The following is a 12,252-nucleotide window of genomic DNA, read 5'->3' as shown; positions in this document are numbered from 1 at the left end:
TTTTTTTAATCAAAGTTTCACATTCCCATTTATACAACCTCTAAGGCTTTGTGTTCTGGAAGAGGTTAATGTGATTGAGACTGTTTGTTGAAGACTGATAAGAAACTGCTGGCCTTTCTGTTGTCTCAGTTCTTCCAAGTTCCACTTTCTTCTATGTGTTGTTTCACAGGATTGTGGCTGTTATCGTATTTCCTGTGTGATAATCCCTTGCTATTAATTATTGCTGAATACTTCCTTGGGAACTTTTAAGAACCATTCCCTTTCTCTTTTCTTCCAAAATTCTTTTGACCTTTTTTGGGAAAGGATTCCCCAACCACTTAGCACATTTTTCTGAACTCTTTTTGATGAGCAGCTTCTGAGCTGAAAGCAGAAGCGTCGTACTGATCAAGAAATGTAAAATTCAGGTGATAGACTTTGAACTGGTCTGGCCATAGTAGTATGCAAAAATCTGGAAGGAAAGGAGGAATCACCTCTGTTCTTGATTAATTCAGTGGAGTGGTGGTACATGCCATCTAACGTCTTTGCCTCATTTGTAGTTAATTCTGAGATCTCAGTATGGTTAAGCATTGCCAAGCAAAAGGAATGATTAATGAAATAACGTTAGTATTTTTGATGCCTTAAATGTCTTACTATAGATTCTTTGATCTAGAAATTGTATTAAAAGTAAATTACATTCAAATATATTGATAAAGTATTTTTTAGAAACAAAGCACATTCCTTCAAACTCCATTAGCTGCTGACTAAAATGGAAACTGCTGCTTTTGTTGGTGTAATGTTTATAAATGTGGTCATGGAAATGATAGGAATGTTAGGATACTTTATTAACTGCTCTGGAGTTTCCAGATGCTAGAACTATTACATTAATACTTGTTTCTCTTTCCAGGTGCAGATCTTGCCTTTCCTGCTTCAATCCATGACAATATAGTTTACAGTAAAACATTTCAGATTCTCTACAAAAATGAGGAAGTTTCTGTGAATGATGTGATGATTTTCAAAATAAAATGCTGTTAGATGAGAGGAAGGTAATCTGCCAATTTTCTTAACTGTATTCATATGCTTAACTCTTTGTTATGTACAGTTTGAGTTATTATAAATAAGGGACCTGAAAAGGTTTCATGCTTTCACAATTTCTTTTTAGATTGAGGAGTCTCTTAATGAAATGAATTTTCTGCTTACGTTAGACCTACACTTCACGGATACAGACTATTCGTAAGTTTAAATTTGGAAAATTTTATTACAGCAACAGCATATGTTAACTTTTTAAACTAATTAAAACTGTGTTATATATAGATGTACTGTGTTCCTATTAGGTATATGTGAGATTACAAGATAAATCCAACACTGAGGCCTCTTAAGGTTTCATAACCAGCTTGACTCATTTTGTTGTTGTTTTTCCCCTGGGAAGATGCTATTGCATTCCAAAGTATAACACCAGTGCTAAATTGTTATCTGTATCAATTGTTAATTACTTGCTTGCACATTACTCTTTAAATATAGTAATTGTATGTGGTTTTTTGTTTGTTTTTTTACTCTTAGACCAGATGACCTGAGCACACTACAGCCAATTAGTAGCCGAACTTTAAAGTTGCACTTTAACTTACACCGGGGCCTTCATCATTACGTCAATGTTATGTTTGATTACTTTCACCTTTCTGTCATATCGGTTATAGTCCATGCTTCTCTGGTTGCTCTGCATCAGCCCTTGATAAGGTAATCTCTTGTTAATAAAATGTAAATGAAGTATCAGGTGCCCAAATGGAAATGCTATAAACACAGTATACTTAGGAAGGAGTTAAGTCTTCATCTGTAAGATCTTCTGCTGACTCTAGTTAGTGACTGAAGTGGATGCTGTTAATAGAATATCCTGAGTTTTAAGGCACCCACAAGGATCATCGAGTCTAATAGAAATAGAGCATCTCTTGCTGACTGTATTCCCTGTTTTCAGTTACTACTGTAATGGCAATAATGTCTGCATTTACCTTTTCTAAAGTAAATGAAACCTCGGATTTTCATTTTTTCTTTAAATAAGTTTTTACCTAGCTTCCACTGAAGCCTTTTTCTTTCATTAGCTCGTATCATCCATTGCAGTCTTTTTGCTTCTCTGTCTCAAAAATAAGCAAGAGTAAAGTGCTATACTGTCAGCCACGCAGACAAAACTTTATCTTTAGCGTATCTGTCTTTGCCTTCTTTCAAGGTATTGAAGACCTGAAATGCTTTAAGATTTTTCATATTCAAAATCAGATGGAGATATGAATGCGAAAGCCTTTAGCTTAAGGAATTTTCATGCCTGCACCTGGCTTCACCTCCTGGCAAATACACGTGTTCACATATGTTAGAGTGCCATTCTGTGCAGTAGGACTGTGCTAGTTTGGAGAATTCGAGTAATTTCTTTTTTTTCTTTTTTCTTCCCTCCAAGTTGAATGGTTTTGGTGATGAGTTTGAGGCGAGGCTGTCTGACTGAATGAACTGAACTGTCATGTCTCTGAAGGGATGCCACTGCATTGTTTAAGGGAGGAGCAGTTAGTGAGGAGTGGGAATATCTGAACTATTTTGAGGACCTCATATAATAAAATGACACACTTAAAGTAGCAGCATTTATATGAAATATCAGTTGCTAAAATACAACTCAAGTGAAATTCAAGTGTTTCACCTGTGTTCATCCCTTAGCTATAGGGTCAAACTTCAGTTCATTGAGAGAAAATGAAAAAACAGGCTTTGTTACTAATTTTCAGTCAGAAGTGCATTTGTCCCTTCTGACTTTTTAAAAGGTTGCAGAAAATTTGTATGTTCTTGTAGAAATGTTTCTTCAGTTTCTAGCTTCCTAAGTGTGTGGGAGGAGATGCTAAAACAAAACAACTTCATTGCTGCTTCAGTTATCTTTAAAGTAGGATGCTACTGGTGTTGATGAAATTATTTTAAGGATCCAAGTTGGGCTTTTCATCAATTTTGGGCAGGGAGGGGAAGGAACCTTCAAATGTACAGTGTTTTATTTGAGCTGGCCTACGCTACATTGTAATATTTAGCAAATACTTTGTAGTTGCCATCTCCTTGTCTGGCTCCTATCTTTGGCTTTCTTAAAAGCCTGAGCATGAAGAAGAATATGAACAGAAAATGATCAGAGAATTGGAGTACCTCCCTTACAAATTAGGCTGAGGGCATTGGGCTTGTTCAGCCTGGAGAAGAGAAGGCTGTGAGGAGACTTCATTGCAGCTTTCTGGTATTTAAAAGTGGATTATAAACAGGAGGGGAATCAATTTTTTGCTAGGGTAGACAGTGATAGGACAAGGGGGAATGGTTTTAAGCTCAAGGAAGGAAGGTTTAGATTGTATGTTGGGGAAGTTCTTTACAGAGAGAGTGGTGAGGTGCTGGAACAGGCTGCTCAGAGGGGTTGTATATGTTCCATCACTGGAGGTGTTCACGAGCAGGTTGGATGGGGCCCTGGGCAGCCTGGTCTAGCACCTGATCTGGAGGTTGGTAGCCCTGCCTGTTGCAGGGAGTTGGTACTTTATTATCCTTAGGGTCCCTTCCAACCCAAGCCATTCTATGATAGCAGACTTCTTTCTTTCCTCCTTCCTTTGGACTCTCTTAAATGAAAGTTTGCTAGGGGGTCACTTTCTGGGCGTTTTCCTTTTCAGATTAGCATCTAGGATCTCTTTCTCTAATGAACACCAAGTGTTAATATTTTACACAAGAGAGAGGAGGTGATTCTACTTGATTACAGCCTTAGTGCCTTGTGCAGTCTATTTTTTTTTAATCAGCTTGTCACTGATTATTCCTGCCCACTGTCTAAAAGCTCCTGTTTTTCGCATTCATTCCTCTTTCACTGCTTCTTCCCCAGCTCTGTCCTCACAAAGCTGCTGTTGTAGGATGCTCTGTTCTCCCAGTAGTTCCTTGATGGGCTTTCCAGTAGCAGAGGTCAGGCTTTTGTTACAAAAACAGCGATGGCAGTTCGTGTGACAGCTTTCCAACTGCTTGCTACTGCTTCACTTGTGGGAAGAAAAGTCCCTCCCATCAAAGGTGTCAGAAAATGAACACTTCTCACCTGTCACAGATCAAAATGGATCTGTATGGCTTAAACTTTCAGGAATGCGTTTAAATTGGAAAGTATAAGAAAGATCTTACATAGTCAACAGCAGAACAGTTGAGGATAATAATTTCTTAAATTGCTCCGATAAGCTGGAGACACTCTTGGAAGAGAACTGCTCCCCAGATGTAGCACTTGAAACTAACTGAGGCTTCTGGGCAATCCCTGCATGAGGAGTCCTAAGAGGGCAGCCCACCATGCTAAAGGCATCCAGGATATTACTGAGAAACAGCTTAAAAAACAAAAACAACAACAACAAAACTATACTAAATTTGTGACACATAGCTTGTTGGATTTACCAGTTCATTTGTGCTTCTTGCAGTTTTCCTCGCCCAGTGAAGAATACGTGGTTAAACAGGAATGCACCAGCACAAAACAGGGACTCCGTGATTCCTTCTCTGGAAAGCGTGGTCTTTGGCAATAACTACACAAAGCAGTTATCAGCTGATGTAAGAATAATCTCAACTGAACGTTTTATTTGTATTTTGTAGGGTGATGTGAATTTTATCTCAATGAGTCTTCTGCAGAAATATTACTTGATAAAGGATGAACTTTGTTAAGACTTATTTTGTTGTGTGATGTAATATGGGAAAATAGAAAAATTGTTGCAGAAGGCTGTTACATCTTTCAAGACTATACAGATGGAAAGCTTACAATATTTAGTGTTTAGCCTTCTTTTTTAAGATACTGCAAACCACTGAGAATTGCAAAAAGCTGAATGAAGTTCATGAAAAGAGGCAATTTGCACGTCTTCTTATTCTGTTAACACTTCATATATTGTATCAAATTAGTACACCTAAATCTTTTTTCTCTTTTTTTTTTCTTTTTTTAGGGTTGCAGTTTTGTTGTTTCAGAGTCTTTCCTCAGCCATGCCTATAATTTCCACTATACACTTTGTGCCAGTTTGCTGCTTGCTTTCAAAGGCTTACATAGCTATTTCCTTATGATAACAAAGGAGCTCCCCTCTTCTCACCGAATTGAACTGGGTATGTTGAATTTAATAAAACATACAGCTTTTGCTTTTTCCTGAAATTATCTCCTCTTCTTGACTGAATTGGCATTATTTTCATACATCTTATATATCTAAAATCCTTTTGCTCAAAACTGAGCTGGAATTTAATAATTAAAAAAGGAAAACAGAGACAAATGCATTACAAATTTATGCATAGAAAAATATCACAAACTGAGGCTTTTTCTTTATAGAAGCAAAAACATTACATAGAGTAGTTCTGTGTTGGTTATCTTAATCTTGATATGAAGAGGAACGCCCTGTTAAATGAATGACTCAACTCTTAGTCTAACTTGTAAGGACAAAATGCACTTTTAGCCAAGTAGAATCTGATGGCATTGTTACTGTAAGAATAGGCTTAGACTGTGTCTTGATATTTAAATGATTCAGAGAGGACCTTAAATTCCCGTAAAACACTCTCACAAAATAGATGTGATAGAAAGAAGCTGGCAACTGAATTGCATTGTCAGGAGGTATCTTTTCCTCCTCATTGTAGTCACAACAAGGATTCACATAAGCTTCAGCAGTACTTGGCTCAGGCCTTTACTCATTTCTGTGGGTAACTTGGCTTAGGGAAATGCGATCTTGAAAAGAAATACTCTAAATAAATACATTAAGAGAAAAATTGTATTTACATTTATAATATACACTGAACTGATTCTGCCGATGGTTTGTTTCCTGTGCTGTTTGCTTTATTGTGTTGTTTTTTTTTTTAAAGTTTCTGCCATAATTATTTTCTTATTTCTGAATCTTTTTTCTTCATTTATTCCAGTTATTTTGTATATACATTGATTGGGAATATTGATATAACAAAAAAGAACTAATACGTGGATACTAATTATGCTGTTATTACTCACTCTTTGCTCATGCTTATCATTAATGCTAATTTGTCTAAACTCCATCAACAGTTACAAATAAAATAAAATAACAAAAGAAAGGAAAAGAAAGCCACATTTCTATGATATCTTCTACAGAATAATTGAAGCTCTCTGGACTTTATCATGACGTACAAAATCATCACTTAGACTTCTTTTAATTTTTGAAGTAAATGAACTGCCTTTTGGTGATTTTATACATGAGATGGAAGACAATCTCTTGCCCTGTTTAAATCTCAAATTGTCTATTTTTTGTTTTAAATTAAATTATAACCTCCTTAATTTTGTTTTGTCTGCTTGCTTTGCTGTTGCTCTGCCATACCATTTAAGGAAAGCAGTGATTTTGCAGAAGCATGCACAATCATCTGTTGAACTCAGTTACTGTAATTGAGCTTTTACATATTATTGGTTTCAGGAAATAAAAGAGTAATGTCAATCATGAGTGATACCTAATCTATAAACTACACCAAAATTATATGCTCTCATGTATTTCTCTAACTGCACTAATTGCTAGGCTAGCCATAAGCTTTTTTTACTAACTTTAAGGCAAATAATAAATCACAGATGAAAGGAGGAGTGTAGTAACTAGTCATGTGTGTGCAATCCCTATAACTAGCCAAGGCCAGCATGCAGGTCCTTTATGAACGCCTTCTCAGAAGAAAGTTTCCACGAACCCAGAGAGACGCCTACCTAGGTATGTTTTCAAAGCAGGTGATTTAATCCCTCAGATTTTTATTAATAACATAAAATACTATATTCTTCTCTAAACAGGAACACTATTTCACTATTCAGCCATAATAAGAGTACGTTAAACTCCAGTGAAGTCTGTAGAATTGAACTACTAATTTCTAGATTGAGTATAGAAAGTAAAATCTTTCACTTATTTGGTTTAGTGTTATTCTGTTTTAATTTTAAAAAGTAATTGAAGTTTCATAAACTTAAATAAAACAGCAAAAAATGATAGTTTAATTTAAATCATTATGGACTCAGGGTTTTGTTAGTTTTGTTTGTTTGATTTTGGTTTTTAAATAATTAAAAACTAACAGCGCTTCTTCCTGAGATATCGTTCAGATTGCTTCAGGCTTCTTGAGATTCGATTCTTCTATACCCTACACAAGACATTCTCAAAGATTAGGGTGCATTTATCCACGTCCAAATGGACAACCCATCTTTGGAGAGTGTCAGTGTTGGTTTGATGTTGTGCAAACCATGCTGTTTAAGTGCAAGGCACTTTGCAACGGGGAAAGAAGAAAATAGCAGTTCAGTCTCCTGGACATTAGTGTTAATCATATATAACTGCATTTTGGTTTTGTTTACAAAAAGGAACAAAACAAAACAAAACAATTTTAGCTGAGCCAGCAAAATGTCATCAGGTATTTACTGGATAAATAACATTGCTATCAAATGTTAACAGTTAATTTCATTTTGTCAGTGCTTTTTTTGTTTCCCTTGGTACTGGTACCTCAGATGTAGAAAGAAATCAAATCCCAGTACAAAATTTATTATTTAATTGATTAGATTTGGTTGACTAGAATTGGAATGATTAGTAAGAATTAGTTTTAAACGTTGTTTCAAACCTGTCCTCTATCTCAGTGTGACAAACAGTTTGAATATTCAGTATTGTGTTTCATAGTGAATCAGATATCTTTTTCCATTAGTGACAAAATTTATGTGGCCACAAACACCCCAAAATAAATATATAAACTGTATATAAACTGTTTTCATGCATTTTCAGAATAATTATCAAGTGGTGTCTACTTAGTAGGTATAAGTAGTTTCTTTCCAAATTATTTCTAAACTTGCTTCTTAGAACTTCCTGCATTTCTGTAAGATGCATGTTTTCTCAGACCTTGGAGTTTTTTGAATTAACTTGTCATTGTGTTTAAACCTAAGTATATATAATGTGCAGCAATGATGTGAAAGTCAATAAATACTTAAAAATCTAGAAGCTATCAGCAGAAGATTAGTCAACACAGTGTTGCTGTTGGTAAACGTATTTCACTATCCATATCCTAGATTTATTAATGTGAGTTTGCAAGAGTATTTTGTTGGCGTAGATTCTCAAACAAAATAGTGTTTTTTCCTTAATACTGTTTTTTAGGAATTAAATATTTGTTACAAGTAATGCTTCTCTTAACAGTGAGCTATTGAGAGACAAATTAATTAAATTATTTAACCAAGCTGTAAATCCTCAGACAACCAAAGAATCTGTTTTCATTCATGTGGCTCATAAATCAAGTAAATAATATACCCATAGAAAAATGGTGCTAAAGTGAAGAATGCCTGGAAAATCTGAGGCAGAAGATCAGTTGTGTTACCTCAGTTGTGAATGATGACATTGCTGCTGAATAGCTGAGCAGTTCTAAGAGGGTGATGTGCAAACTGTGTAATCTAACTTGCGGTGTTTGCAGAGAGCAACTTGGAATGAAAAACCGGTATCCTTGCCAAGGTCTCATGAGAAACGTTCACAATACATAGTTGCAAACCATTTTTTATTAATCACGTTCTGTCCTCAATATCAGTAATTAGTACGAAATTATTTTAATAAGAGTTTATAATATATTGATTTGAAGCTCATTGTAGAAATTAATGTGGAATGAAGTTTTATTTGATAGCCTCTTTTCTTTTTAATGGTTTTGATTGTGAGATAATTGCCTTTGCTCTGCAACTTGGAAGGTATGTTTTTCATAAATAAATACTCTCATCTTTCCAGAAAACATCGATGTAGAAGTTCGTCTTTCAGAACTGTGTGAAGAAGTAAAGGTAATACTTTTCATTTATTAAATAAGTGAAGTAACTGTAAAAGTAAGAGTATGCTAATTTCATGTGCAACTTAGGAATAAAATGCTTCAGTGATAACAACCTGTATGGCTTTTTGCCACCGTTTCTTTCAGCTATTCTTCTTTCACAGAGAAATTGCTCAGCTGACACACAAACTTCCCTACTGATCATGGTGGTCATGTAGCCATGTAGATTATGAAAGTGAGGATTATAGAAAGATGGATTGCTTGCATTAAAATCACAATTTGAATTTTCTGCATTCATTAGTTGAATCTTTTATTTTGGAACTTGTCAAATAAAAAAAGTTATAAGTTTGAGTGGTAGAAACTTGTACAAAAGCAGATTCTCCAGCTCCTCCCTACTTCTGCAAGGTGTTGTGCTGATGCTGTCTCCTCTTTTCCATATATTCTCAAGGAAATACTGCCCACTTAGATGATTCAGATTTGCCTCCTCAACTCTTTCATGTGCACCAGTCAGAATTATCCTCAGCTGAACAACTGATTTTCTTATCACAGATGAGTTTAAAGCAGAAGATTGAGAACTTTTTTTTAAGATTTTCCACGCTTTGTTGCTGAGTGGGCCAACTATGCAGCTTTTGTAGCAGAGTTACTTTCCATTTCTATACTAGTAGTATAATTGCAAGGAAATGTAATACTGCTGTTGGAAAAAAAGTCACTTGTACTGGAGACAAGGCCAATACAGATAGCTCTCTGTGAGCAGCTAGTAATCCTACTTCTTAAACTGGAAAGTTGTGAGGTTTTTTGCTGAGCTTTTTCTGGTGGTTTTTTGTTTGTTTGTTTGTTTTACACTTACACAGCTGCTGTGAATTCTTCCAGTAGTTAAGATTATTTTTTCATTAGTTTTTCCCTTAGCTTGCTGAACTATGTTTATATTTTTTCCTTTTTCTCCTTTCCGTTCTTTTATGCAGTTCTCTTCAAAAGTTCTTCCTCTTCTTTCTAATCTTTCCTACTAAGTTGTTGTTTCAGTATTCATAATCCTCTTTTCTGCTTCCTCTTTAATAGTGCTGAAGTTTGGGTCTTTACTGTTTGTACTTTTTAACGCTTTACCTCAATGCCTTATGTGTCTCCAATGAATTTCTGAAAAATTTTCCTAAAATGGTAGGGGACAGAAGCCTTAAAATTTACATTTGACTGGTATGGAGCTGTATGCTGGGATTACAGTACACTTTTAAGAAAGAAGAACTTGCTTTGTGCTGAATCTATGTAGCCTGGTTCTTGGAAGCCTATATTAGAACATTGATTCCTGAGCATGCTTAAAGTATATGTCAGTATATGATGACATATAAATATTATCATAAGTAGTTAATATTCTAAAATGAAAATGTCTTCACTTGAAGTTTGGACTAGTATATCAAATATCAATTTCCTGCTTTCTGATTCAGACTCCTATTCCTTTCAAGCACACTCCTTTTGTATGTTAGAAAATACAGTAGTTGCAACTCATTGTTATTAAAGGAATAATTGCTTCAGATTAAGATCAGAAGTCCTAATCCTAAAAGACATCTGGATAACATTTAAAGCAACCTAAAACAGTGTGTTTGTGTTGTAACATGACATATTTCATTTCTAATACTTAGACAAAACAGTTCTTATTTGGAAGTTATATTTAAATTAAAATTCTTACTAAGATAAAATACCCTTTTTTTTTTGTTTGTCTGTCCATCGTGATCTAGTAGTAACGTAAATCTTTTTTCTAAACTTCAGAAAATGGAAAATCCTGATGAACTGGCAGAACTTATCAATATGAATCTTGCTCAGCTTTGCTCACTTCTGATGGCTCTCTGGGGGCAATTCCTGGAGGTCATTACCTTACAAGAGGAGGTCACAGCATTGCTAGCACAAGAACATCACACATTAAGGGTAAGTATGTGAGAGCTGGTCAGCATTTAAACAGCTCTTCTTCCTTAGGATCAGTGCGTCCCTCTGAACAAGAAATCAGGAAAGGATGGTAGGAGACCTGTGTGGATGAGCAAGGAGATCATGCGCAAACTCAAAGGGAAAAGAGGGTCCATGAAATGTGGAAAAAGGGTCTGATCACTTGGGAAGAATATAGAAATGTTGTCAGGGCCTGCAGGGATGCGACGAGGAAGGCTAAAGCCCGCCTGGAATTGAATCTAGCAAAGGTGATAAAGGATAATAAAAAAGGCTTTTTTTAAGTATGATAACAGTAAAACGAAGACTAGGGAGAATGTGGCTCCCCTGCTAAGTGAGGGGGGGGGTTCTGGTAACGGGGGATACTGAGAAGGCAGAGATACTGAATGCTTTCTTTGCTTCTGTCTTCAGTGAAAAAGCTGCTCTCCCTCAGGAATCCCAGACCCTGGAGGTTAGCGAGGGGGTCTGGGGAATGGAAGACTTCCCTTTAGTCAGGGAAGAGGCAGTCCGAGAGCGCCTAGGCAACCCCAGTGTTCATAAATCCATGGGACCCGATGGGATGCATCCACGGGTGCTGAGGGAGCTGGTGGAAGTGATTGTTGAACCGCTCTCTGTCATCTTTGAGAGGTCTTGGAGAATAGGGGAGGTCCCTGAAGACTGGAGGATAGCCAGTGTCACTCCGGTCTTCAAAAAGGGCAAGAAGGAAGATCCAGGTAATTACAGGCCTGTCAGCCTCACCTCTGTCCCCGGAAGGGTGATGGAACAGCTTGTGCTGGATGCCATTTCCAGACAATTGGAAGAAAAGGGAAGTTATCAGGAGTAGTCAGCATGGGTTCACCAGGGGAAGGTCATGCTCGACCAACCTGGTGGCCTTCTATGATGCTGTCATAGATGCTGGGTGGATGGGGGAGGAGCAGTGGATGTAGTCTACCTTGATTTTAGAAAGGCATTTGATACTGTCTCCTACGACATCCTTATAACAAAGCTGAGGAAGTGTGGGATAGATGAGTGGACAGTGAGGTGGGTTGAGAACTGGCTGACTGGCAGAGCGCAGAGGGTCGTCGTTGGTGGTGCAGAGTTGGGAGGATTGGCTGACACGCCTGAAGGCTGTGCTGCCATTCAGCGAGACCTGGACAGGCTGGAGAGCTGGGCAGTAAGAAACCAGATGAGGTTCAACAAAAGCAAGTGTAGGGTCTTGCATCTAGGGAGGAATAATTGCATGCAATTATACCGGTACAGGTTGGGGGATGAGCTGCTGGAGGGAAGCTCTGCAGAGAGGGACCTGGGTGTCCTGGTGGACGACAGGTTGGCCATGAGCCAGCAGTGTGCCCTCGTGGTCAAAAATGTCCAGTGGCATTCCGGGGTGCATTAAGAAGAGCGTATCCAGCAGGTCGAGGGAGGTGATCCTCCCCCTCTACTCTGCCCTGGTAAGGCCTCATCTGGAGTACTGTGTCCAGTTCTGGGCTCCCCAGTACAAAAAAGACAGGGATCTCTTGGAAAGAGTCCAGCGGAGGGCCACAAAGATGGTGAAGGGCCTGGAGCATCTCCCCTGTGAAGGAAGGCTAAGTGAACTGGGTCTGTTTAGCCTTGAGAAAAGAAGACTGAGAGGGG

General features: G+C 37.3%; 1 protein-coding gene across 1 annotated transcript in view; it reads left to right on the top strand.

Moving 5' to 3' along the window:
• FAM135A (family with sequence similarity 135 member A) overlaps positions 1-12,252 on the top strand; it is an 81,476-nt gene that overhangs the window by 39,158 nt on the left and 30,066 nt on the right. The window contains 9 exon segments of the mRNA XM_010707757.3: positions 884-994; positions 997-1,022; positions 1,139-1,209; positions 1,537-1,710; positions 4,407-4,533; positions 4,917-5,070; positions 6,585-6,662; positions 8,682-8,731; positions 10,474-10,629. Of these exon segments, the coding sequence (XP_010706059.1) occupies positions 884-994; positions 997-1,022; positions 1,139-1,209; positions 1,537-1,710; positions 4,407-4,533; positions 4,917-5,070; positions 6,585-6,662; positions 8,682-8,731; positions 10,474-10,629 (947 nt within the window).

The sequence above is a fragment of the Meleagris gallopavo genome, chromosome 2 (assembly GCF_000146605.3).
Source record: "Meleagris gallopavo isolate NT-WF06-2002-E0010 breed Aviagen turkey brand Nicholas breeding stock chromosome 2, Turkey_5.1, whole genome shotgun sequence".
NCBI lineage: Eukaryota > Metazoa > Chordata > Aves > Galliformes > Phasianidae > Meleagris > Meleagris gallopavo.
Note: the sequence above shows the minus strand (reverse complement) of the source record. Positions and strands in the feature narration are given on the sequence as shown.